This window comes from Mastomys coucha, unplaced genomic scaffold (assembly GCF_008632895.1).
Source record: "Mastomys coucha isolate ucsf_1 unplaced genomic scaffold, UCSF_Mcou_1 pScaffold21, whole genome shotgun sequence".
Lineage (NCBI taxonomy): Eukaryota > Metazoa > Chordata > Mammalia > Rodentia > Muridae > Mastomys > Mastomys coucha.
The window spans coordinates 176,999,477-177,025,940 of record NW_022196904.1 but is presented as its reverse complement, the minus strand read 5'-3'; the positions used below and the strand labels follow the sequence as shown (position 1 = coordinate 177,025,940).

General features: G+C 50.9%; 2 protein-coding genes across 12 annotated transcripts in view; both read left to right on the top strand.

Annotated features, from left to right (window-relative positions):
- The window catches only part of Armh3 (armadillo like helical domain containing 3), a 180,397-nt gene extending 177,677 nt beyond the window's left edge, over positions 1 to 2,720 (top strand). For both annotated transcript variants that reach the window (XM_031390496.1, XM_031390498.1), the window contains one exon: positions 1,162 to 2,720. In XM_031390496.1, the coding sequence (XP_031246356.1) occupies positions 1,162 to 1,254 (93 nt within the window). In that variant the 3' untranslated portion in view covers positions 1,255 to 2,720. The remainder of the gene's footprint in view (positions 1 to 1,161) is intronic.
- A 1,109-nt stretch (positions 2,721 to 3,829) lies between these two features.
- Kcnip2 (potassium voltage-gated channel interacting protein 2) overlaps positions 3,830 to 26,464 on the top strand; it is a 29,485-nt gene continuing 6,850 nt past the window's right edge. For 2 of the 10 annotated variants that reach the window (XM_031390503.1, XM_031390504.1), the window contains exons 1-9: positions 3,830 to 4,325; positions 21,277 to 21,372; positions 22,105 to 22,158; positions 22,707 to 22,831; positions 23,184 to 23,253; positions 23,395 to 23,465; positions 23,582 to 23,689; positions 23,886 to 23,990; positions 24,143 to 24,205. In XM_031390503.1, coding sequence (XP_031246363.1) covers positions 4,253 to 4,325; positions 21,277 to 21,372; positions 22,105 to 22,158; positions 22,707 to 22,831; positions 23,184 to 23,253; positions 23,395 to 23,465; positions 23,582 to 23,689; positions 23,886 to 23,990; positions 24,143 to 24,205 — 765 coding nt within the window. In that variant the 5' untranslated portion in view covers positions 3,830 to 4,252. Of the gene's footprint in view, positions 4,326 to 4,646; positions 7,758 to 21,276; positions 21,373 to 22,104; positions 22,159 to 22,706; positions 22,832 to 23,183; positions 23,254 to 23,394; positions 23,466 to 23,581; positions 23,690 to 23,885; positions 23,991 to 24,142; positions 25,861 to 26,464 lie in introns of those variants that run through there. The other 8 variants (XM_031390502.1, XM_031390505.1, XM_031390500.1 and 5 more) reach the window with 8 other exon arrangements.

Here is a 26,464-nt window from a genome sequence, read left to right as displayed (position 1 = left end):
GTCCCTTTTCTGTTCTGTACTCAGCTGTCCCAAGAAAAGCTCTGCCTTCCTGTAGGTATGCTGCCTTCCTGTAGGTATGCTGCCTTCCTGGTTGACACAAACCCTGGTAGTGAATGGGACAGGACAGAGAGGTTCTAAACCCACTTCCTAGGCTCTCAGCAGCTAAGCTGTTTGACAACACACCAAGGTTGTGAAAGGTGCTAGGTTGTAGAAGATCACAGTCTAAGTCTAACTCTGACATGAAAGGCATCAGAATTTGTCTGGGGTGAGTGAGTTGTGAACAAGAAAACCATCATGGGGGCTAGAGAAATGGCTCAGTGGTCAAGAGCACTGACTGCGTTTCCTGAGTTCAATTCCCAGCACCCACATGGTGGCTCACAACCATCTGTAATAGGACCAGATGCTCTCTTCTGGAGTGTCTGAAGATAGCTACAGAACTTATATACATTAAATAAATCTTTAAAAAAAAAAAAAAAAGAAAAGAAAAAGAAAACCAACATGTAGGCACAGTGCTTTTAATGAAAAGAACACGGATTTTTACATCAGTGTGATTTACTGGGTGTCAGAAACAAGAGAACCCTAAGTTCTCTCTTAACTTAGAGAAAATGAGTCTGTCTGTCTGCCTGCCTGCCCACCTTCCTACCTATCTCTCAAATACAGTATCTCACTATATAGCCTAGGCTGGCCTGGGATTCCAGGCATGAGCCTCCGCAGCAGGAGTGGACTTTTGGATCCGTGGCCCTGCCTCTGCTTTCCTCACTCCTGGCTGTACCTCTGGCACAGGGGACAAAGTTCTGGTCCCTCATGAGGTGGGTTTGCCTGGTATTGCCTGCTGTTTCTTCCTGTGCTTCCTGCCTGATGACCCCACTTACTTTCTTAGAGCAAAGTAAAAACTAGAGAAAAGCTCCCTGGATCTCCAGGACTAAGGCAGCTACACATGCTTTCCCTCTGGGTTTGTTCCTCATGAAAATGCATACTTATTTCCATGGACGCTCCTTGCAGAGGCCTCCTAGAGTTGGGAGTTTGGCTCTCCCAGCCTTTCTTCACAAGTCTTTCTCCTGCCAACACAGTGAACACTTGGCCCAGTGCCTCAGGCCTGCCCTTTGCTGTTTGTAATGGACTCTTTTCTCTGCCCTCCCACCTTCCCCAACCCTTGCCCAGGTTCGGTCCATCAGTACCAATGTCCGGAGGAACCTGGCCTTCCACACACTGAGCCAGGAAGTCCTGCTGAGGGAGCTCTCCACCATCTCCTGAGGCTGCACTGCCAGAGAGCCACTGCCTGCCTTACCCATGAGGCTCCTGGGCTGGAGGGCGAGCACAAGGAGTGGGGACTGCCTTCAAGGTTGGAGAGAAGCACAGACCCCGAGGCTCTTGGTGAAGGCCGTACTTCAGTGAGCTTGGACATCAGGGACAAGCCCAGGATGGTCTTATTTGGGGAGAAATGGGAGGGTAATGGGAGAGGAAACCAAAAGTGTGGGGTTTCCAGGCTGCATTCCCTGGATACTGCCCCATGATTCCAATTAAGATTCCACATTCTGGCTTCTGATTATTCAGGTGCTGGTCAGACAGGCCGACACTCTGAAGGCCAATGGCTGATCTTGGCTGATGCCACATCCTGTTGTTTCCTTTTGAACCTGGAGCTGAGCAAGGCCGGGGACCCCACCGCACTCTGCCCAGTCCTTAGCAGCTCAGCTCTGGCACAGAGTAGGTCAGGGATTGGCGCCTCTTTTCTGTCTTCTAAATTCAAAGTTGACACCTCTGAGAAACTGGATCTGCCTGGTGCTCTACTGTCTGACCTCTCCTTTCTGGATTTTAGTTTTGGCACTAGGAGCACCTGTTCGCTTTCCATAGCCTTCCCACGTTGACTCGTCAGCACAATAGGCCCACAACTTTAGCCTTGCCTTTTTAGTCTGTTTTAAACTGTCTTAAAGGAGTGCGTGTGAAATAAACATTGACAGGTTTTCTGGAGCCCTCAAGGTGCCTACTTTGCTGGTTCCCTTTCCAGCAGCTTCCCCCTCCCCACCCACCCCTCCAGTGGGAGCCTAGATGAGCTCCCCTCCACGTGGTCCACCCCCTCACCCTGCTGTTGTTTACATTCAGCCTGCCTAAGAATTTCCTCTGGAGAGGAATCTGTCCCTGCTGTGGTTTGGTGCTGGGAGAGAACCTGCTGGGGGTGGGGTGCTGTTCATAGACAAGCTAGGTAAGCACCGTGCCTCTGGCCTCCATCTTGCCTAGCCATAGGCTAGCTGGGCCTTGGGCATATCCAGTGGAATAGTCTCCATGGAACCACTGTAGGGTTTGCCCTTCCCCACAGCTTCCCCTGACCTAGCTGCTGCTCTAAGGTCCCTACAATCTAAAGCTCTGTAAAGCCCCAGGATGGCAGGGCAAGCAGCATAGTGAGACACAAGGGAGGCTGAGAGTAGGTCTGGGACTTTCTGGACTCCTGTCTCTTTAACATCTTTCTCTTTGGAATACTTGCCCTCCCTGGAAGCCAGAGTTCTGATTGAGCAGAAGTATGATAGTTCTAGAGAATTTGTCGACAGACTGACATGCATAGATGTAGAATCCCAAGCCGTTGTGGGGTGGGTCATCTCTAATCACTGGTCACCAGATGGATAACTTGACCTGAGGTTTTTAGTGTTTCCCATGGTGATAAACCCCAGAGCAGCTGGATCTGGAGCTGGTGGCAAATCAAAGCTATTAAACGTAGATTTGTGTGTCTGCATGTCTCGTTAGTTTCTTTTCCCCTCTTCATCTCTCTGATGCAGGTGTCGGTCCTGTGTCATAAAGGGACCTCCTGGTCCTGATAGAGGCCAGCTGGGCCCAAAGAACTATGGCCTCCCTTGTCTCTGGGTAAAAGAAGGGAGTGATGTTATGAGCAGGTCCCTTGGGTTCCTGTAGTGGAACAAAGACCAGTCTAGGATGAGCAGCCCTAAGCAGAGCATCCCCTTTCTCCCCTGACTAAGAGTCCACCTCATTTACAAGTCGGCTTGGCTGGTGCCTCTCACAGCTCTGGGGAAGTTTCTGGGAGTGTTCCTCTCAAAGACAGGCTCCTCAAGGGAGCTGCCTGTCCCAGCCTCGTGCAGGAATGCCCACCGCTGCAGCTCACTCAGTATTTGGAAAGTAAATCTGATTGAAAAGTCTCAGTGTGTTGAGGTGCTTTAGCTGAGACCTGGGGTCTCACAGGTCATTCCTGGAGACAGGAGGTGGAGGGAGCTCTATGTTGTGCTGTGTGGGGCTGCTCTCCCCTTCAGAAAAATGAGGGTGGCTTCACGAGAGAGACATCTCTTCTCTCTTCTTTGTCACACCCTGATCCCCAAACCTTTCAGAAGCTCCCTAAACCTGCTGGAAAACAAAGCCCAGAACAGCAGGTGGGAAGAGAGAAAGGAGCAAAAAAGTTCACTTTCCAGTTGCTTGGGGAGGGGCGTGGGGAGGAAGAGTCATCAGATCTGGGAAGAGGGCATTCAGAAAGTGAGGCCCCTTCTGGAACTTGAGATAAACAAATGTACCCAGTGCCACCTGTGAGCCTGTGTCCAGAGGCCGGGTTGTCCCTACATCCCCATTCCACTAGAGAAGGGTGGCTGCTGATTGGGAGCACGGAGCACGCGGCAGGAGGAACCGAGGAAATAAGGCTGAGATGAAGACCAGAGGGAACAAGGGACTCAGACATACCCCAGGCTCCAGCTCCGCTGTGCAGGACTGGCTGACTGGGGGTTGGGGGGAGTGGAGGGAAAGGGGTGCCTGAGAATTGGAGGCGGGGTTTCTTCACAGCGGGGCTTTTCTGGCCCCCTCTTCCCGAAGCCCCACAATTTAGTGGGTGGTGTAGATGGAGAGCTATTCTCCCTTCCGGCACTTTCCAGTTCACCCCTTCACCCGGTGCCTCCTCCGAGCTGCAGAGGGTGGGGGGCGGGGGTAGGGGGAGCCAATCCCGGCAGCGCCTAAGGGGGGAGGCGGCAATGACAGCCGCGGGGAGGGGGCGGAGGAGAGGCGGCTGGGCTCTGGCTCAGCTCTCAGCTCCACTCTGCCTTCTGCTCCGCTCTCACTTGCTGCCCAAGGATCCTGCTCCTGCCCCGGGACTCTGAGGTGGGCCCTAAAACCCAGCGCTCCCCCAGAGAAAAGCCTTGCTAGCCCCTACTCCCGGCCCCCAGCCCCAGCAGGCCGCTGCACCGCCAGGGGGCGCTGTGTGAGCGCCCTATCCTGGCCACCCGGCGCCCCCTCCCACGGCCCAGGCGGGAGCGGGGCGCCGGGGGCCATGCGGGGCCAAGGCCGAAAGGAGAGTTTGTCCGAATCCCGAGATCTGGACGGCTCCTATGACCAGCTTACAGGTGAGTCGGTGGCTCAGGGGTCCTGGGAGGGTGAGCGGACTCCATCCCCCTAGACCCTTCCATCTCTCTGACCCTGGCTCGGCCCTTATACACACTCTGCCCCATTCCTATGCACCTTCCAGGCTGGTCTGGGGAACACGACCCTAGGATTCATACCTTTGGGTCCCTAGGGGCCTGAGGAAGAACAGGTGGGGCAGGTGTAGAGAGGCAGCAGGTGTAGGCGTGTGTGACACAGGGCTAGGAGTGTGTCTGGAGTGGGAGGTGTTACGTGCGTGAGCACCTGTCGTTCTTGTGTGTCTGTGTATGTATGAGTGCACCTCCCACAGCTGGTTACCATGTGCCTTGAGCTTTGGTGACAGCCAAGGTGAGTGTGCTTGCATGAGGCAGTGCGATTTTATGGTCTTGCCAGATGTTTGAGTGTGGTTGTGTAGGACCCGGGCTGCACTAGTGAACTTTTGTTTAAACCGTATGTCTATTACGTGTTCAACTATGTGCTTTGAATGATTCTGTGTGAAATGACATGTGATTACCAGAGTGCATCAGGGTGTCACTTGGTGGCGGTCTATCCCTTTAAAGACTTCTGGGATGAGCATTCATTTAAAGTATGTTTGTGATTGTGGGGCTGTGGGTTGTTTCAGCATTTGGTACTGTCCGCTCTCATGCATGATGCCCGCGGGAGGCCCTGTGAGTGTTGATGGCATTTCTGTCCTGTTTGCCTCTCTGTCTTCCTGGTGTTAGTTAGCAAGGGTCTTTAGTGTCCCCCATTTGCTCCCTCCATTTCCTGCAAATAGCTCAAGGACCCGAGAGAGACCCACCACCCAAACAGCCTGGCTTGCAGAAGCAGCACCCTGTGGTTCTAGCACCTGGCCCCTGTAGAGAGCCTTCGCTTAGTGCTGGGCGAGTTTCTACCTGGGAGGGCAATTACTCAGATCACTCTAGACATGCAAAGCTCCTTTGGTTACCAATAACGCTACTAGAACTTCATCTAAACCTCTTGCTTTCCTTCAGAGCCAAAGATAGAAATTATGAGCCTGCAAATGCAGTCAGGCTCCCTTCTCCGCACCCCCCCCCGTGACTTTGCGGCCCACCTTGGGAGGGTCTGTGAGACCAAGGACATCTGTATGTATGTGTAGAGCCCTGAGCTCGCTAGGAAGATCCTGTTCATGTAAATGATCACCTGTGTATATTTCCATATTTGTGTGTCTGCCTAAGAGCTCCAACCAAGAGTAGGAGGGGGGCTGTCTGTCCTAAGACAGAGCAAAGCTGGGCAGAGCTCTTCTCAGTGGAGTCAGGGTGAAACCTGGGAGGCAGTGAAGGGGACCGGGATCTTATGCTTTGGTAATAAATCTCGGCTACTGACTTTGGGAAGACCCTAGTTGCAATGTCAAGACCCCCAGAAGTTAAAATGTTTACCTGTCTGGGATCCAGTTCTACTCTGTGCCCACCATCAGCTCAGGACCCTTGAAAGCAGTAAGGGTCCAGGAGCCCCCATTTACATGCTGTTAGTTAGTTAACCTCCTACCCCCATTCTCTCCTTTAGTGAGATGCTCTTCTCCTTGCTGGGCTACTCGGTTTATTTATTTTTTATTAACTTATCATGCGAGAGTCCTGGCCTTGGACTCACTATGTAGCCTAGGCTGGACCCAAACCTACCTTAAGCTCTCCAGTCATCAATATCCTGTGCTGTAGATGGCTCTGCTCGAACGTGGAGAGCACTATGGAGACCTCTCCTTTGCAGAGAGGCTTTTCTTGGGACTGGAGTCCACTGATTGGAGCCCAAAGAAGGAGTCGTTGTCCACGGTGCTGAAGCGCGCTCCAGCCCTCCCCTTTCCTATGCAGGCAGGATTCCTCAGTTGGATTGGGGTAGGGGAAGAGGCTGTACCTCTATCATATTGGTTCATTATGCTGGCAGCAAAGTGGTCTTAAAGTTATGACTCGGAGCATCTTGAATACACCCCGACTGTCACAGTCTCACCCCAAGCTCAAAGCAGTTGGGAAAGACAGTTTCTTAGTAGGGGTAGAGTAGGCTGTGCCCGCCCCCTTACCCTCTAATTCTTCATATTCTTACCTGCCGAGCAGGGCTGTTTGGCAGCGCTGCTCAGCGGGGAAAGGCTGCATCAGCGTCCAGCAGCAACCCAATCTAAAAAGAGGCCGAGAAAGAACAGTACAAGCTGAGATGAGCGTTGGGTCCTGACTGGCCATGCCCCAGGGCCTGGGTCCAGGATCTCTGGAGTCTTTGGCAGTTAAAGTATCGTTCCTAGGGGTGGCGCGCCCCCGTGTGGCCAAACAGCCCTGTGTCTGAAACTGATTCCTCGTGGGCACCGTTGGCAATGGGTTCGAGTGGACAAGGTGTGGTGTTTCGTGGTAGTTGTCTCCTCTTAATATAGGCTCGCTCCCTTACCCTTCACACACACGGTGGAAGAAATGGGAGCATACATCTTCTATGGCCTTTCCCAGGATTTTGAAGTGTTTGTAGGTGCTGGAAGGATTTACATAGGGTTTTATTGATAGCAATAAGTCCTAGAAAGGGGTTTGCACAGAGATTGATGGATGAAGGGGCTTCTACTTGCTATAGTTGGCTGGGGGCCAGCATGTGATGGTTGAGTTTTTTTACGAAAGAAGACTCAAAGACAGGCATAGTTTTGAAAGGGATCGGGAGCCAGGAGGCAGCGAGCGCTTGGTTCGCTAAGCTAATGTACTATCCTTTCTCCTCCTTCCTGTTTTTCCTCCCATTGGTCCAGGAAGTGTGGAGAGTTGCCATGACAACTATGTCCTCTCACCCCTGTAGCGTCCCTGTGCTAATATGGGAGGTGGGGGTGGGGAAACAGCCGGAAGAGGGGTTGAAGTGGAGCATAAAGGGTAAATAAGATCTGTAGTGGCTCACATCAGTAATCTCCAGCACTTGGGAAGATGACAGGAGGATTGCCACGAATTTGAGGCCAGCCTGAATCTTGTCGCAAGTGCCAGACAACACCCGATCTAAAATAAACAAATAAGTCATTCATCATTCAGCCATTCCAGGTTTTCTTTCAAAATCCGTGTGTACCTCTTTTCCTTACCAGAAATCCAGAAGACGTTTGGAGAGAAAGCTGGGATGAGAGAACGCCCTGCCCCTCCGCCACACCCCCGTCTCTAAGAGCTTTGCGGGTGGGTGCAGAGTGCTTAAGATGACCTGTTCAAGGTATTCCTGTGAGGCCAGGAACCTGCAGCTGAAAGGCTCAGGGTCTGAGACACTCCCGGCTGTCAGTCTGGCCCTCTCGCACCACCCACTCTAATGGGGGCGGCACCGCCCTCAGTCAGGGACCTTGGGGGCGGAGCTTGGACACTGTGCTCTCAGCCAAGCCATGAACCGCTGCCCTTGCAGGTGCCGGAGCCCTTTGGGGCAGGCAGCTCGATCTCTCTACCAGTTGGTGACTGGGTCACTGTCGCCAGGTATGAGGAAGGGAAGGGAGGACCCCCTCTAAAAACGAGTGGCTCGGGATTGGAGCCTTACAGAGGTGGAGAGAAGGGCTTCTCACAGAGATCGGAGGGAGCAGGGGCTCGCACATAATCAGGGTAAGAGGGCAAGTTTGCTCACAGAGTAGGGTAGGGGATAAGGATCACTCACGGAGCACCAGAATAAAGGCGCTTCGGGCATCGTGGCTTACAACATTGGATAGGGCTGCTCATTGAAGCGTAAAGCCTCAAGAAAGGGGCAGGATGCCGGGGTAGAAGGAAGAAGCTTGTCGCTGGGCTGGGGACAGACACAGCTCTGTATTGCATTACTTGGGTTTGGTGGGAGATGTCTTACAATGACCTATCCAAAGACAACAACAACAACAAAAAAGCTAGAACAAGCTGAGCTCACTAGTGAGTTCGTGCCTGACCAGACAGATGGACGGAGCTGTGTGTCTCCAAGGCTGTGCGTCCTGGATTGCACATCCCTAGGATTGCCAGGGTTACAATGCTTTGGAGTTTGGTTTGAGAACCCTGAGTCTGACAACTACTTTCATGAAGTTGTACGTTGGCATGAAGTTTGTGGATTGATGCTGTAAACTGTGGGTTCCATATGATGCTCTTAAGGTTTGTACACACCGCCACTTAGGTTTCCCTAGGGCTACCTGGGCCCACAGAACCTGGAATTCTCCCTTCATCTGGCTTCCAAGAAACTGAAACAATCTGGCCCCATGGCATTCCGGGATCTGTAGTTCTCTGCCTCATTACGTGGGGTTCCACCTGAACCCCTGCCGTATGTATGTTCAGGGCCTGCAGCTGCTTCATGCCATGTGCCTTCAGGAGGAGGAGTGTTGGGGGCTGAGTGAGAGCCATGCTTATAAGTCTCTTGGAGAGCATGTCTCCCCTGAAGCCCCCTGCTTGGGCTTGTCTCCAGTGACAGATGGATGGAGCCAGGCGGGGCCAGCTCTCAATCACTGCAGGCATGACTTCCAGGACCCAAAATAGCCCTATCGCCTAGGGAGGTCATTAATCACCTGATGCAGCTGGGGGCTGCAGCATCTCTTTGATTAGCTGGGATGGAATGGTCGGGGGCTGAGACAAGGGCCTTGGGGTCTTTGCTGATGGAGTGACAGTGGAGAGCAGATGGCTTAGGGCGTGGACTCCTCCACCAGGCAGTATTTTTCCAGACTTGAACTGTGGATAGTAAATGACTGAATGCTAGCAGCATCTCTGTTGGTGAGATTTGAGATGTCTGGGAAAGACCGGCCCAGTGCCCTAACGGTTGACTCTTTGAGTTCTCACTTTGCCTAAAGTGATTCCATTAAGATTTCCCTCTGGAGCTGGCTGTATGGCTCAGTCGTAGAGAGTTCACCTCAAGTGTGCATGGCCCTCAGTTCAATCCCCAGTACCAACCCAAACAAACATCATTATAGACAGCCTGGCCACATAAACCCGTGATCTTAGTCCTCAAGAGACTGAGGCTAAGGATTGCTGGGACTCAGAAAACTGGCTTAGGTCACATATTAAGTGTCAAGCCAGCCAAAGCTACATAGAAAGACTGAACATGTGCAGGGAGGCAAAGCCAGGCAGATCTCTGAGACAACGTGAGTTCCAGAACAGCCACAGCTGTTAATCAAAGAAACCCTGTCTCAGAAAACAAGGAGGAAAAATAAATAAAGACCCTGTCCTCAAGAGAAAGAAGTCTGGGCATTATGGCTGAGGGTTGCCTTGCATTGAGGCTAACCTGAAGTACAAGATAAGTACTCAGGTAATTCAGGCTACAGACACACAGTAAGAACCCATCCTTAAAAAAAAAAAAATTAAGGTTGGGTGAACAGGAGCTCACTTTTAGCCCCAGCACCCAAGAGGCAGAGGCGGTGGACTTCTGTGAGTTCTTTTGTTTGGTTGGTTTGGGTTTGGGTTTGGGTTTAGGTTTTTAGAGAACATTAGGGTTTCTCTGTGTCGCCCTGGCTGCCCAAGAACTAACTCTGTACACCAGGCTTGCCTCGAACTCAGATTCTCCTGCCTCTGCCTCCCCAGTGCAGGTGCCACCATCTCCTGGTTTGACCTGTGTAAGTTCAGCGCACAGGTTTCATGTTTGCCTCACAGGTGATAGAGCCAGAGTTTGATCCCCAGGCACTGCAAACTGGGCAGTGAAAGCCTTTGGAACAGTCAAGTCTGCGTAGTCTCTCATTGGACTCTTAAGACTAGAGAAGTTTTTGCAGAAGGAAGAGAGACTCTGGAGAAGAACTCCATCTCTTACACCCCAGGATGCATGGTGGATTTAGAATCAGGAGTCACTGAGAAGCTGGATCAAGGCCTCTGAGAGCCCGAAGGAAAAGGGGAGACCTGTGGACAGGATGCTTGGACTCAGGGCTGTCTGCACCTCTCCCCGGCAGCAGAACACAGGAGGCATTGCTAGGATGCCTGTCTGAGTCAGGGTTTCTATTCCTGCACAAACATCATGGCCAAGAAGCAAGTTGGGGAGGAAAGGGTTTATTCAGCTTACTTCCACATGGCTGTTCATCTCCAAAGGAAGTCAGGACAGGAACTAAGCAGGTCAGGAAACAGGAGCTGATACAGAGGTCATGGAGAGATGTTCCTTACTGGCTTGCTTCCCCTGGCTTGCTCAGCCTGCTCTCTTATAGAACCCAGGACTCCCAGCCTAGGAATGTCACCACCCACAAGGGGCCCTACCCCTTGATCACTAATTGAGAAAATGCCCCACAGCTGGATCTCATAGAGGCACTTCTCCTCTGTGATAGCTCAAGCCTGTGTCAAGTTGACACACAACCAGCCAGTATGTCTCTTTTTTAAATTTAAAGATGGTGCCTCTTTTAATCCAGGTAGTCTGTTTAGCATTCATAGAATTCAGCCCTTTTAAATTTTGTCACTCCTAGCTCTCCCAACATAAACTATCTTCTAACACTACAAAGACTGTTGAAGAGATGGCTGAGAGAGCCGGCAGACGGCAGGCTGTGGCCAAAGTCATTTTTTACCAGAATATTAACTACTTCCTTGGGGAAAGTCACTTACCGAGTATCAGTTCCTCTCAGGACATAAAATAACACACACTGATAACTAACTAATGTGCTTACCAAATGCTGATCCTTTGGTTGAGGTGGTCTGTTGATGTTCCAGCCAGCGGGGGTTTTTCTTTGTTTGTTTGTTTGGGTTTGGTTTTTTTGGTTTTGGGTTTTTTGTTTTGTTTTGTTTTTGGGTTTTTTGGGTTTTTTGTTTTTGTTTTTGTTTTGTTTTGTTTGGTTTGGTTTTTTGGTTTTTCAAGACAGGGTTTCTCTGTATAACCCTGGCTGCCCTGGAACTCACTCTGTAGACCAGGCTGGCCTTGACCTCAGAAATCTGCCTGCTTCTGGCTCCCAAGTGCTGGGATTAAAGGCATGCGCCACCACTGCCCAGCAAGCCAGTGTTTTTTTTAAGATGGATTCTCATTATCTAGCTGTGGCTGGGTAGCCCGGAATTAGCTATGTAGTAAAAGCTGGCCTCAAACTCCAGATCTGCATGCTTCAGCTTGTGAGTGCTAGTATTACAGGCATGTATGGTCAGCTTAAAGTCAGACCTAGCAGCACACGTGATTCCAGCACCTAGGAGGTGGAGGTGGAAGAGCTTGGCTACCCTGAGCTACAATAGCAAGACCCTGGACTGAGGATATGGCTTAAACAAGTAAACACCTCAAAGGTTAGGGATATCGCTCTATGGTAGAACTACTTTCTAAAAATATGTATGTCTGTATAGAATGTTTGTGGAAGTGTCCTCAGAGGCCAGAAGAGGGCACCAAGTCTCCTGGAGCTAGCTTCCCAGGAGGCAGAGAGCTGTTGGGTGTAGGAACTGAAGCCACGTTCTCTGGAACAGCAGTAAGAGCTGTTAGCTACTGAATCTTCTCTCCAGCCACTCAGTGGGAAAACTGTTGTCTAGCATGTACAAGGCCCTGCGTTTGAGCCTCAGTACCATGACACCAGCTTAGATTGGATTCCCCCTGACCTCCTGATCAGGAAACCTTTGCAATAGAACTCTTTCAGTGGCCTGCCTAGAAGGGTATCTATAGTAGCCACACAACAGAACAATTTTTCTAAAGATTTATTTATCTTATGCATGTGAGTACACACTGTAGCTGTACAGATAGTTGTGAACCTTCATCTGGTTGTTGGGAATTAACTTTTAGAACCTCTGCTCACTCCAGTCAACCCTGTTCGCTCAAGCATCAGCCCTGCTCACCCTGCTTGCTCCAGGCCCAAAGATTTATTAATTATTATAAGTAAACTGTTGCTGTCTTCAGACACACCAGGAGAGGGCATCAGATCCCATTACAGATGGTTGTGAGTCACCATGTGGTTGCTGGGATTTGAACTCAGGACCTTCGGAAGATCAGTCAGTGCTCTTAACCCCTGAGCCATCTCTCCAGCCCACAAAAGAACAATTTTAAATGAGCTTTTCTCAGTGGAGGCTATCTCCACAGCTAGTGACAGGCTTGTCTTTGGATCTCCTTCCCTTTGTTCCACTTTGGCATCAGTTTGCGGACGTTGCTTTGTTATGCGTTTAGTGGGTTTCCCTCTGTGTGGCCCAGGCTGGCCTGGAACTTGAAAGATCCTCCTGCCTCACTCATTCCAGCGCTGGCATCACAGGTGTCTGCCACCATATCTGCTTGGCCCAGTGGAGTTTTTTGTTATTGTTGTGTTTGGTTGGTTGGTTAGTTGGTTTTTAGCATCTTTACCATCCCAGCACTAGTTGAGCATCCCAGCATCTAGTTGAGAGTACATTGAGATCTATTCCAATCTCCAAGCTAGCTCTTCTCAGTTGAATGCCTTGAGAAAGTCACCCTGAGCCTTCTTTACCTCAGTGCTGGTTGCTATAGACTTCAAGAGGTTGCCATGAGAAGCCATCAGAGTAGAAATGTTGCTCAGTTTGGTGGAACACACCTGTGATCCCAGCACTTTTGAGGCAGAGGCAGGAAGATCTGGGAGTCAAGGCCTTTCTCAGCTATTTACATTTGGGGCTAGGCCAGGCTATGTTAAGACCCTAACTAGGGGTTAGAGATGGCTTGCAGTTAAGGGCAGTAACTGTTCTTGTGGAGGGCCTGGATTTGGTTCCCAGCATCAATGATGGCTCACAATCATCTGCAACTTCAGTTCCAAGGGGATCTGATCCCTTCTTCAGACCTCCACGGAGGTGTGGTGCACATATGTACATTTAGGAAAAATATGTATACACATAAAATCTAAAAGGGGGACCCTGTCTGGGGAGAAAAATAGTAAAAAAAAAAAAAAAAAAGAAAGAAGAAAAGAATAATCATGGTAACAAATCTGAGAGCTACTGTGCACTGTGGAAGCCTGGGAGGGATGCTCTGCTGGTCACAGTGGTGATGCTTGCTTAGCACTCATGAACGTGTCCAGTGTTCATGTTCTTGTTCATTCACTGCCACCAAAAGCTTTGTAAGGTGAGAAGCTGAAACACAAGCATGCTAAGAACTCATCAAGGCAGCAGGTTGGGGTGGCTCACATGCCTTTAATCCCAGCTCTCAGCTGAGTTTTAGGTTAGCCTGGTCTACAGAATGAATTCCAGAGAAACCCTGTCTCAAATAAAAGTCAAAAGATAAAATAAAAACCACTCATCAATGGCTCAACCAGCAAAGGCAGTGTTACTAAACCTCATGACCTGTGTTCTAGCTCTGGGACCCTCGAGGTAAGACACTCCAGAAGTTGTCTTCTGACTCCACACGTGTGCTGTGACAGTTCCCTGAACTCTTTCCCCCAAATAATACTGGGTGGTTTTTTTTTTTCTTTTGATTTGGTTTGGTTTTTGTTCTTGAGACATAGGTTTCTCTGTGTACCCCTGACTGTACTAGAACTCACTGTAGACCAGGCTGGCCTTGAACTCAGAGATCTGCCTGCCTCTGCCTCCCCAATGCTGGGACTAAGGGAGTGAGCCACTATGTCCAGCTCAAAGAATACTTTTTTAATATGAAATAAGGGAGGTCGGGGTTCACCCAGTTGAGTATGAGTTGCAAACTGGGATTGAGCTCTGGGACTCTGGCGTCCTTAGCTTTTGACACTGCCTCTCTCTCCTTCTGTTTCTGCTTTATTCTGCATTATTGAGTTAGGTGTTGCATTTTGCAGATTCAACAGGATTTCAAAAACAGAACAAACAAACAAACATGATCTCATGTAGCCCAGATTGGCCTTAAACGATCTGTGTAGCCAAGGCTGTCCTTGAGTGTCTAATCCTCCTGCAGCCACTTGCAGGGGCGCTGGGGTGACAGGAATATGCTGCCTCAGCCCACCCCGCTCACGACTTGGGCAGTCAGCTGTGGGCTGAGAAAGAGAATTCAGCTGCCTGGAAAGGTGGGGGACACCGCTGGATACCGCGGTATCGAAAAGGAAGGCTTCATAGGGCTTAGAGGATGATGAGTCTATGGTCATCAGGTAGGACCACCTGTGGGACACTGGCTGAAGCGGAGGGCTCTCTAGATGGTAAAAGGGCATCACAGGCCAGGGGTGGAGTGTGCTTCTGGAGACTTATTGTTTTCATCTGTGAAGCAGTAACTTCTAAGGTATGAGAAACTACAGCCAACTTGTGAGTTGACTCCGTTCTTGCCACCGATATCGACATCAGGGAAAGGGCAACCACCCCGAACCGCCCGTAGCACAGCACACAGGGCTGTCTTACTCCCCAACCTTCCAGGGCAGGTAAACACTCAGGGCCGATAGGGTACGAAGTAGACACTGACCCCCAGTGGTAGCTTTGTAGAAGTGCAGGTGGACCTTCAACAGGAGCAAAGAGACTGGCTCCCTCCCAAGGGAGACCCGGTAATCCTGGAGCTGCAGCGCGGGAGCCTTGAAGGACCACCCCCACAAAAGTGAGAGCTTTTCGCCGGGCGGTGGTGGCACACGCCTTTAATTCTAGTACTTGGGAGGCAGAGGTAGGCGGATTTCTGAATTCGAGGCCAGCCTGCTCGACAGAGTGAGTTCCAGGACAGCCAGGGCTATACAGAGAAGAAACCCTGTCTCAACAACAACAAAGTGGGAGCTTTTCAAGAAGCGGGCCACAGAGGAGAGGCTCAGAGTCAGACTGGGTTGAAATGGAGGCACTGACATTGGACCTAAGCTTACTCTGGTTCTGGCTTTGGGGAGAACGCCTTCAAAGATTTATGGGGAAAGCTCCGTTTGATAGCATCAGTAAGCTATAACATCATCTAGTAGGAGTGAGTGCTCGGTTGCAACGCCATGGTAACGAGTTTGCAGGCTCTGAAGGCCTCTCCACCCCCACTCACTGCCCTACACCAGGAAAGGTTGAGACTTCAGGCTTCAAGGCCGTGGGAGACAATGCCATGGGGGGCTTCTCCCCAAGGAGGGATCAGGCTTTGGCATGTCAGGATGAGTTTCTAGCCTGGAAGGAGGGGAAACACAGCTCCCCCACCTTCCCTCAGGAGCTTGAGTGGCCTTCTTCCTGCTGCTGTGGTGAGATCTAATCCTCCCTTCCTGGGGCCTCAGTTTCACTGCCTGTGGCCTGTGGGAAGAGAGTGCTTCCCGCCTCACAGTCTCCATGACAACCGCAATCGATGCTGATAGTGTCCTTCTGACGGGAGAGGTCACTTGTCTTCTCTTCCCCCTGTGTTCTCACACAATCCTATATCAATCTACCAATGTAACCATAGACCCATTGCCTCCCTGCACAGTACATGCATGCCTACCCAACCTCGTATCCCAGCCCAGAAGCCTTAAACACACATCTCACCCCACACTCTCAGAAATCCCCACACAGATTGACACGTACATATACCTATATATCTATATCTATCTATCTATATCTATATATTCCATAGACACCGAAGCCAATCATACTCCCAAACACACCCTGTGACACACACACACATAAACACATAAACACAGACGCACATGAAAGGGGACATACACACAGTAAAACACCCAGAACTCATAATGTATTCATACCCAGATATCTGTTACTTACCAGGGTACAGTTCATAGTTTCTCACACATGCATTCTCCATCCTGCATCCTGCCTGCCTTCTAAAGCTCAGCTGCTCACTGTCCCCTCCCTGTGTCACAGAGTGCCTTGGGGAAGCTCTCCACAACTGGAGCAGGTCACTCCTCTAAGCCCATCTCCCTCACACCAAAAGATCCTGTGGAGGAAGTACTGGTCCAAAGGCTGAGGTAGCCCGAAGAGGAGAGGAAGAGAAAGGCGGAGGCTGTGGCTGGGAGGTGTGTGGGGCAGAGGCGGGGAGAGAGGGGAAGGGAGGGGACCCAGGGCGGGAGACAGGGAGGGAGCCTGCAGGGCAGTCTTATTCAGCCTTACTCATGCAGGGGAGTCTGAGGGGAAAGTGGTGTGGAGCAGTGTGTCCTGTCTGAGCATCAGTAGGTGGGGGCCATGCCCCAGGACTGCCATGACCCTGGAGGGACTGGAAATGGTGGCTGTACTCGTGGTCCTGGTTCTTTTTGTCAAGGTTCTGGAACAGTTTGGCCTCTTTGAGCCTGTCTCCTTGGAAGGTAACCCAGGTAGCTGGGCATATCTGAGTTACTGTTTGGGGACTGGGTTGTGCTATCTTCGTGCCCGGGTGCAGGGTGAGCAGGTGAGTGAGAGAGAGGTGCCTAGGAAAAGGACAAGTGGGAATGCTGGGAACAGGATTCATGGGAGATGACAAAGGGAAGAGAAGGTTGGCATCTGGGAGATGAGGGAGAGGAGTGGAATGAGAGTGAGAAGAACCCGTGCACACCAGGAGCCATCTGGCATATAGTGTCTAGTGGAAAGAAAGAAAGAAAGAAACCAGAAAGCACACAGGATAAGTCTTTTTTGGAGCCAGGGTCCCATAGTGGCTCTCAGGATGTCTGACGCCAGGTCTGGGTACTGACAGAGGCTGTCAAGAAGTGGTGGGGGTAAATTCACTGTGTGAAACATGGGGTGTCCCTCTGTGTTCATGTGTAAGAGGAAACAGGGTGTAAGCTTGTGTATGTGACAGAGACATGACTGCTTATGTTGAAGTGACAGGAATGTGGCTCTGGGAGATGGTGGATGCTGCTGGGCAGGAAATATGGCTCAGCCTCTGTAGGTAGCAGGTTGAGTGTGTCACTGTCCCCAGACTGAGGATAAGGCAGGAGTGGATTCAAGGGCACAAGAGTGGGAGCATTGTGACCAAGATGGCTGTGGCTCTGTCCAGGCTTGGGATCAAGAGTGAGTCAGATCTTAGCCTGGATATCTAAAGCCCTTTACCTCCCAAACCCCTTGAAGTAAGCGAAGAATGGTCTCTAGGGCTCCCATCTGTCCTGTCCCATGTCAGTTCGGAGGGTAGCATTGCCGGTGCACAGGGAACCACTCGTGCCCCACTTGCCCAGAGTTTCGGCCTCCCCTTCGTCTTCACAGCAAGAATCTGGGACACACTGTCACCCCAGTGATATTAGAGACAGGCAAGAACTGTGACAGGCAAGGGAAGGGGGTAAGGAGGCTATAGGATAGACACCTGGCAGAACTGGAAAGATGTTAAGGAAGCCAGAGACAAGAGACAAGACAGAGACAATCTAGGGATTACCTGTTCTGGGGCTCAATAAGAGCACCCTCCGTCCTCTCACTACAGTTACTGAGGTAGAAACAAGGAGTCAGGCCCAGATCAACTGAGGAGCTGGGCTGAGCTTCTCATTAAAGATCAAGTCATTTGCCTCTAATTCACATCCCTTTTAGACTGTGATGGTGAGCAAGGGGCCATCTGGAAAACCCCATTACCACAGAATATGCAAGAGAAGAGACACATGAGGCTTAGGAGCAGCATGCAATCAGGTGACACAGGGGAGCAAGGAAGGTGGGGGCCCAGGAGAGCTACCCACCACCTGGAGCTGACACCACCACCAGAGGCCCTGGGTATATATAATCCAGCTTCCGGAAACCAGAGTCCAGGCTAATGAAGGCCTGGGCCAAGGGCCAGGCCACCATCGATCTCTGCCTGGCCCATTGCCTCCGCCACTACCTTTCAGTAACTCCTGGGTGAGATGGATGGGTTGGAGGGGAGAAGACTGTAACCTTATACAGTCACCCCCTTGGAGCAAGGGCTGGACCTCTGGGTGGAGCTTGCCTTGGGAGGACAGTGTGGCATAGAGAGCTATAGAGAGGAAAGTAACTGAAGGAGGTTGGGCCCCACTAGGAGTGGCATAACCCTAGTCAGGGTACCAACCCCAGCAGATCTGTAGCAGTAGGTGAGTGCAGCTGAGAGACGCATGGAATAGTGTTAGGGGTCTCCCGGGGTTCAGTTACAGTGAAGGACACCTGTAGAAATGAGGAGGAAGGAAGATTAAGGGTGCTATGGAGTGGGGGATTTCAAGAGGGATGGGTGGATGTGGCCAGGACAAATTAGGCCTTGTGGATGAAGGGCAGTCATAGTATGTACGTGTCATGTATGTGGTGACTGTATTCCTTACTTTTCTCATTGCTATGGCAAAAGGAAAATTGCTAGGGCAAAAAGAAGAAGGGTTTCTGTTAGCTCATCATTTCAATGCATAGCCCACCATGGTGGGGAAGGCAGAGTGGATGTACTGCCCGCCATGGTGGGGAAGGCAGGAACTCACTCTGTAGACCAGGCTGGCCTCGAACTCAGAAATCCGCCTGCCTCTGCCTCCCAAGTGTTGGAACTAATGGCGTGCCCACCACCGCCCAGCCCTATTTAACTTTTTATTCAGTCTGTGCTCCTAGTCTGTGAGATACTGCTGCCCCACACTCATGGTGGGGATTCCCTCCTCAGTTAAAGCAATTTCGAAGCATCCTCAGAGCCGGCTGCTGTCCCTGTGCTGTGAGGAGACGCCATGTGAAGAGAAAGCATTTCACTGGGGGCTTCCTTGCCATTTTCCCACCGTGATCATCTTGCATCTTGGTGGGAAGCCCATAGGCACGGCAGTAGCTGAGAGCTTTACATCCTGATCCGCAGGCAGCAGGCACAGGGGGGAGAGAAGGGGGAGAGGGAGGAAAGAGAGAGAATGTGCTAGGCCTAATGTGGGCTTTTGAAACCTCCAAGTCCACCCCCAGTGACATATTCCTCCAACACAGCCACACTTCCTACTCCTTCGCACACAGTTCCACTAACTGGGGGCCAAGTATTCAAACATAGGAGCCTTGTGGGGACCATTCTCATCCAAACTATCAAAGACACACAGAGGTGTGTCTCCTTAGGTGATTCGAAACCCAGTCATCCCTAGTCTATTCTTTGTCAACTTTTCTATACCTTCAAAGGTATAGAAAAGGTCTTCAAAGGCTCGTGGTTACCTCATAATGCAAATGTGTTTAGTTCATCTGTATGAGTGCACACACACTCACACACATGCATGCTGTGTGTGTACTCTAGGTGAGCAGGCCTGTGGGCTTCTCAGTGGTTACCCTGTCTCTGCCTCCCATCTCCCCATAGGAGCTCTTGGGTTACACATGTGTGCCACCACATCCACTCTTCACCTGGGCGCTAGAGCCTGGACTCCGCTCAACAGGCTTACGTGGCTAATGCTTTGCCTAGTGAGTTTTTCCCTTGGGCAAGATTTCCCAGCATGTTAAGAGTTCTAAATTTGTTCAAAATCCCAAAGTCTCTTTTTTTTTTTAAAGATTTATTTATTATTTATTTATTATAAGTACACTGTAGCTGTCTTCAGGCACACCAGAAGAGGGCGTCAGACCTCATTACGGATGGTTGTGAGCCACCATGTGGTTGCTGGGATTTGAACTCATGACCTTCGGAAGAGCAATCGGTGCTCTTACCCACTGAGCCATCTCTCCAGCCCCCCAAAGTCTCTTTTGAGACTCAGGGCAGCAGTCTCTTAACTGCAAGCCCCAGTAAAGTAAAAAGAAGGGGTTTTAAAAGAGGGATGAGGGCAGGCCAAGGGCAGGCTGGACCAGAGCAAGTCTTAACCCCAACAAAGCAAAGTAAGTCCTGCAGTGCTGCGTTTGGTGTTGGGGGTCTTGGTGGCATCACCTGGGCAAGTCTTGGGTAGTCCCTTTCCACTGTTACTTGTAGTCTCTTGTGGACCTCTGTCTAATGCCTGCAGCTTTCCCCTAGCTCTGGCATCTCTAACATCCCGAGGGCTCCAATGCAGCTTTAGGTTTCAGCTTCAGAGATTCGTGTCGTGTCTTTTCAAGGGCAAGTACTCTTCCACTGAGCTAAACACTGAGCTCCACTGCCTGCATTTCTGTTAGCACTCTCGTCTGCCACAGTCTCACTAAAATGGCCTGGTAAGCCCTACTTAGTGTGTCCTAGGCCTTCTCTCTCCCATGGCTTCAGACTCTCTGTTTCTCTCATAAACCAACTGGTTTAAAGTTGAGTTCTAAAGGCCTACAAACCATCCAGGTTTGTGGTAACAACGCCACTCCTGGAATCCGTTTTCTGTATTTAGTTACTTCTTACTGATGAAATGACCAGCAGACAGTTGTAGCTGCCATCCGTCATGTCAGGAAGGGTTACAGTAAGCTGTCACAGTCAGGAAACACACATTATTACTGCTCTCAGTCCACCTTCTCTTTTGTCCCCTTTTTATTCATATGACATGGACTCCAGCCCACGGGATGATGCCACTCACACTCAGGGCGAGTCTTCCCTCTTCCATCAAATGTGCAGGGGTGAATCTCCTAGGAGATTCTTTTTGTTATTGTTGGTTTTTCAATACAGGGTTTCTTTGTGTAGCCCTGGCTGCCCTGAAACTCACTCAGGCCTTGAGTTCAGGCTGGCCTGGAACTCACAGAGATCCACCTACCTCTGCCTCCTGAATGTTGGGATTACAGGTGTGCACCATCACTGCAGGCTTTCTGGATGGTCCTAAATCCAGTCAAGTTAACAATAGATAGTAACCTCCACAGAGATCTAGGTCAGAATGTCATGGATATGCCACAATAACTTTGGTCCGTATGTCTTGAGATCCTTCATACATAGCATTATGATGCCTGAGGGGCCTTATCTATTTTACGTGGTTTGATCATGCTGTGCATGAGATGGTCTATATGGCTCTCCGTATGTGTGATCATGTTTTACTTTGGTCCTATTTGTGTATATTAGAGTGTTGGGTAAAACTCTATGCTTGTGTTTGGAACATGCTTAGGCCATCAAGTGTTACTGTCTTCTCTATGTCACTTGCTGCTCTAAAATGTTACTGTGCAACATCCTTATGTGTGTATATGTGTGTGCATGTGTGTGTGTGTACATGAGAGAGAGAAATCCCTATTCAAACAGTCCTTTAGACATTACCCCGAGTGGGGTTAGCAGTTAGCAGACTGAGGCTGCCTCCCTCTTGCCTGCCATTTCTCTTTATACAGCATGACCAAGCCTGGCCCCAGTTGACTTTCCATGCCTATGAGACCCAACATGGCAGCCTGGCCCCAGCTCTCTGCCCTGTCTACACAGCCTCCATTCATTCCCTATCCCCACCCCAACCAGTGTTGATTTGTGATTGGTGGGGGAGCAGACAGGCAAACAGAGAACTGAGGGGCAGTGGGAGTTAATGTGCCTTCCTGGGGTCTTCTCTCTTCCCAGGCCACCCTCCAGGGCCCAGTAAAAAAGCCCTGAAGCAGCGATTCCTCAAGCTGCTGCCGTGCTGCGGGCCCCAAGCCCTGCCCTCAGTCAGTGAAAGCAAGTGCCTCTCCTATGCTTCTGGGGATGGGGTGTGTGAGCGTGTGCGTGCAGTGTGGTGGGAATTGGGAACTGGCTGGGTCTGAATGTGAAGGGTGTAGCTACAAACTGGAATGTATAGTCAGGTCATGAATGCTTGTGAGCATCCCTAGCCTGCGAAATGGTGCGCCAGGGCTAGTGTTTTAGGCCTAAAGCCTGAGCTCGCGTAAGCCCTGCCATGGCTGTGATGGGGTGGCTTAGCTGGTGACCGGGCCTCCCTAGTGTTTTAGACCTTCGAATGTATGTCACCTGTGCTTTAACAGGTGACAGGTGTAGAGGATGGAGCCCACCTTCCCAAATGTCGGGATACTGAGGTTTTCCTGTGCTAGCCTGATCTTGAACAGAGTAGCCCCCAATTGAGTAGTGACCCCCTTTTGTCTATAGGTTCCATTGCTCCCGCTGAGCCTTGCCCATCTTATAAAAGCATACTGGATTTTGTAAGCCATAAAGGCCCAGTTTGAGCACTTAAACTTGTGTCACTCAGATGGTGCCACCACGGAGAGGGGACTATTTATGGGGAGTCCATCCCATCACGGATGGCTGTGCGCACGATGATGAGGTTTTGTTATGGGTCTGGGGTTCATGTGTGGAAACACTCAAGTCTGTGAGATTTCCTGTGAGTGTGGGGCCAGGGGAGTGTCTGCAGTTGGCCTGGTCTTCTGCCGCCTCTCGGTGACAATTCGCTCCCTTCAGCATTAGCTGCCCCAGCCTCCCTCCGCCCCCACAGACCCCGCCCGCTGGACCCAGGTGACTTACTCTCCTGGTTGGGGCGGGATGGGGGTACTTGCCTGGGGGATGGACGTTGGGACCTAGGGTGGGGCTGAGGGTGGAGTTGGGATTGGGGTCTGAATGATGATTGGCTGGAGCTGGGCGGGGCATGGCTCGGGCATGGCTGGGATGAGCGGCGTTGGGGGCCCTCCAAAGTTGGGCTTGGGGAACTCTTAAGATTTGGTTTAAGAAAGGTTCTGACCTTCTGGCGTGCCTGGGCCCCATTCTATCCCCTTACTAAGAGGAGGCAGCAAGGGGTTGCCCCCCACCAAGGGCCAGGGGCCACTACTGAGTCTGGAGCCAGGCATAGCCATAGCCCCAACGGACCTCGAAGCTGACCAGTATCTTTTTTTCCTTCTGCGTTCTCAGCTCAGAGTCTGGCAAACTGTTCTCTTGGGTGTGAAAGATTAGACAAGAAGAAGGGGGTGGAGGTGGGGGGGGATGAATTAGTTACTTTGACAAGATCACCCAAGTGATCTCAGGAGCCCGACCTAAAGCAAAGCTATCCCCCCTACCACTCCCCGCAGACAGCGTGGAGGATGAGTTTGAACTGTCCACGGTGTGTCACCGGCCTGAAGGTCTGGAACAGCTCCAGGAACAAACTAAGTTCACGCGCAGAGAGTTGCAGGTCCTATACCGAGGCTTCAAGAACGTGAGTGGAGGGTAACTGGGCAAGGGCTGAATCGGAGAGGCCTAGCTGACCTGCACGTACTAGGAAACACAGCCTGGCTGCTTTGAAGAGGGAGATGGGGCCTGCAGACCCAACTTCTAGCCTGAGGTTTGGGGCACTGGGGTTGGCAAGCTGGGCTTGTGATGGTTCGGTTCGTGTTTATTTGTACACGGGGAAGAAGTCTGCTTGCCAGGCCTTACCAGAAAGAACTCTGTGGTATGTTCCACAGATGCAAGATGATTTTTTTTTCCTCCTTCTGGGAGACTCTCTAAGGGTGGTGAGTGGGAAGGGAGTGGGGTTTGTGTGTCTGCTCAGTCTGGTTGTCCCCACCCAGGAATGCCCCAGTGGAATTGTCAACGAGGAGAACTTCAAGCAGATTTATTCTCAGTTCTTTCCCCAAGGAGGTAAGGAGTGAGACACCCAAGGGAGTGGCAGCTGCCCATCCCTAAGCTGAGGTGGGAAGAGGGTTCTGGAGGTCTGGGGAAGCTGAGGAGAAGTGAGCACCCTGACTGAAGGCCTTACTCCTGTCCCACACTCATCCACAGACTCCAGCAACTACGCTGCTTTTCTCTTCAACGCCTTTGACACCAACCATGACGGCTCTGTCAGTTTTGAGGTGAGCTAGGAGAGGTGGGTCAAACAAGCCTGTTTCCCTGGGCTTCTGGGAAGGCCAAGATTCCCATGCCAAACCCAAAGAATCGGTTGGCGAAGTCCCCTCCACCTCCTTTCCAGGACTTTGTGGCTGGCTTGTCGGTGATTCTTCGGGGAACCATAGATGATAGGCTGAACTGGGCCTTCAACTTATATGACCTCAACAAAGATGGCTGCATCACAAAGGAGGTGCAGGGCCGCCAGAGGGCAAGAGGGGTGGCGGGTGGGGTGCTGGGCAGTGATGGGCAAAGGGATCTTATACAGAACAATGTGTCATAGGTGTATAGGTGTTAGCGGTGAGGGGTGAGTGAGGTCTGTCCTTGGCCCTAGGCCCCTAAATTTGGGGGCCAGAGGCTCTTAGGGAAAATCTCATTTGGCTTAACAGGAAATGCTTGACATCATGAAGTCCATCTATGACATGATGGGCAAGTACACGTATCCTGCCCTCCGGGAGGAGGCCCCAAGAGAGCACGTGGAGAGCTTTTTCCAGGTGCCTGGGTCTGGGTGGGCTGGTGGCCCTGGGGTGGAGGGAAGGACACCAGGCCCTAAAGGCATTTACCTAAGTATCTCTCTCTCTCTCTCTCTCTCTCTCTCTCTCTCCCATTACCCCTCTCATTCCCCTGCCTGACCACCTTCTTATAGAAGATGGACAGAAACAAGGACGGTGTGGTGACCATCGAGGAATTCATTGAATCTTGTCAACAGGTATGCCTCCACTCTCTCCAGGACAAGGCTCCCCACAACTTCATGGCATGCCCCACCTCCCAATCCTTTCCTCTCATGACCAGCGCGGGTTTACCCCTTCTCCGCCTCAGATCCCCCTAGGTGACCTTCTTTTTAATCCCTGAATATCCCCATCTTTGATTAAATGTCTTTCTCTGTGTCTCTGATAAGCTCTCTCTCTCTCTCTCTCTCTCTCTCTCTCTCTCTCTCTCTCTCTCTCTCTCTCTCTGCCTGCCTCCCTCATGCCATGACCGCAGGACGAGAACATCATGAGGTCCATGCAACTCTTTGATAATGTCATCTAGCTCCCCAGGGAGAGGGGTTAGTGTGTCCTGGGGTGACCGTGCTGTAGCCCTAGTCCAGGTGAATCTAACCCTCCTCTCCCCGGGTCTGTCCTCATCCTGCCTGTACCTTGGGGGCTGTAGGGATTTTGTAGTCCTGATCCCTGAGCTACATGCCAAGAGTAGGCAAGCTAAGTCTGGAGGCTGGGGGTGGTGGTGGTAGATTCCCAACCCCAGACAGCTCTCACCCCCTTCTCGGCTGATACCCAGTGCTGAGGATACCCCTGGTGTAGGAACCGAGTGGTTCTCCTCTCCTCCCAGCCCCACTCTAGAAACCGCATTAGAAAGAATGTCTCCTGCGATGGTGCTTTCCCATCCCCAATCTCATAGATCTTCCTCTAAGACTCCCTTCTCAGAGAACACGCTTTGCCCATGTCCCCGGCTGCCTTTTCAGCCTAGCCTTTGAGGGCCCCGTGGGAGGGGGGGGACAAGAAAGCAGAAAAATGTTGGCCCCGAGCCAGTGGTTAGGTCCTAGGAATTGGCTGGAGTGGAGACCAGAGAGCCCGGGTAGGTTATGAGAGCCCAGGTTGACTGTCACTGCCGGGTTCCACAGGACTGCTGCCCCGGGTCAGCAGAGTATGAGTTTCCAGACTTTCCGGAAGGCCTTATGTCCTTAGCAATGTCCCAGAAATTCACCATGTACTGCTCAGTGTCTTCGGAGAGCCTGGGACCCAGATGTCTGGTTCCTCCCTGAATCCTCTCCCTCCTCCTTGCTTGTATGGTGGGAGCGGTGGCCAGGGGAAGATGAGTGAGCGGTGTCCTGGATGATGCCTGTCAAGGTCCCACCTCCTCTCCGGCTGTCAGCCTTTCCGGTGACAGCTGTCTGATTCTCTGTGACCCCTATCTAGATGTAGAGGCATGGAGTAAGTCAGGGATTTTCCTGAACTTTAGTTTTATCACTCCTAGTGGCTGCCTTAGAGGAATGGGAAGAAAAGGATGGGTACTCCATCTGAACGCAGTGTGGGAGCATCCCCACGATGCCCTAGGATCCCCTAGGGTCCCCTCTCCCTCTCTTTAGTCTACCCAGAGATGCTCCTGAGCTCACCTAGAGGGCAGGGACTATAGGATCCAGGTCTAACCTGTCATCAGCATCCTGTCATGCTGCTGCTCTTGTTCATAACCCTGCTTGTCTCGTTCAGCGCCCCTTCCCAGTCAGCCAGCATCTGAGTCTGAGGGAAGGCCCTCACAGCCCCTCCTCCCGTCAGACATTGCTGACTGCTTTGCATTTTGGGCTCTTCTACCTATTTTGTAAAATAAGAAAGACACCAGATCCAATAAAACACATGGCTATGCACAGCCCACGGTCTCTGCCTCTTTATCCCGTTACCCTACAATTGCCATGGGATCCAGTGACAGGCCTGCAGCCCTTCAACTCTCTCTCCAGGAAGCGCTTGGCCTTTCAAGTGTGGCTGTGACTTGGCACATGGCCAAGACTCAGGTTGGAAATCCATCTGACCTCAGCCCCTCCACGAATCTCCTCTCATGGCTTGAGAGGACACAGGGGAAGATGGGATGCTGTCTAAAGACTCTATGTGCCAAGCATACTGTCTTTTTTCCCCCCTTTGCCATAAATGTATTTTATTCCAGTTCTGGAAAATGAAATTTTTGCCATTCCATTTCAACATGAATGTCAATTCTGAAAGCTGAAGCAAATACACACATATGAATATATGCATATAAAGATATATAATGCATATATACATTTAAATATTTTCAGATTTTAGCTTCATTGATGTCTGAACCTTTTTCTTTCTCTTTCTCTTTCTCTTTTTTGCATTTTGAGAAAATGTTTCCTAATCAAGGATGATCTTCAATATTTTTTTCTTAGAATTTGTTATTATTGTTAGCATACAAAATAATAGGATTTCCTATGATATTTTCTTTTTTTTTTTTTTTTTTT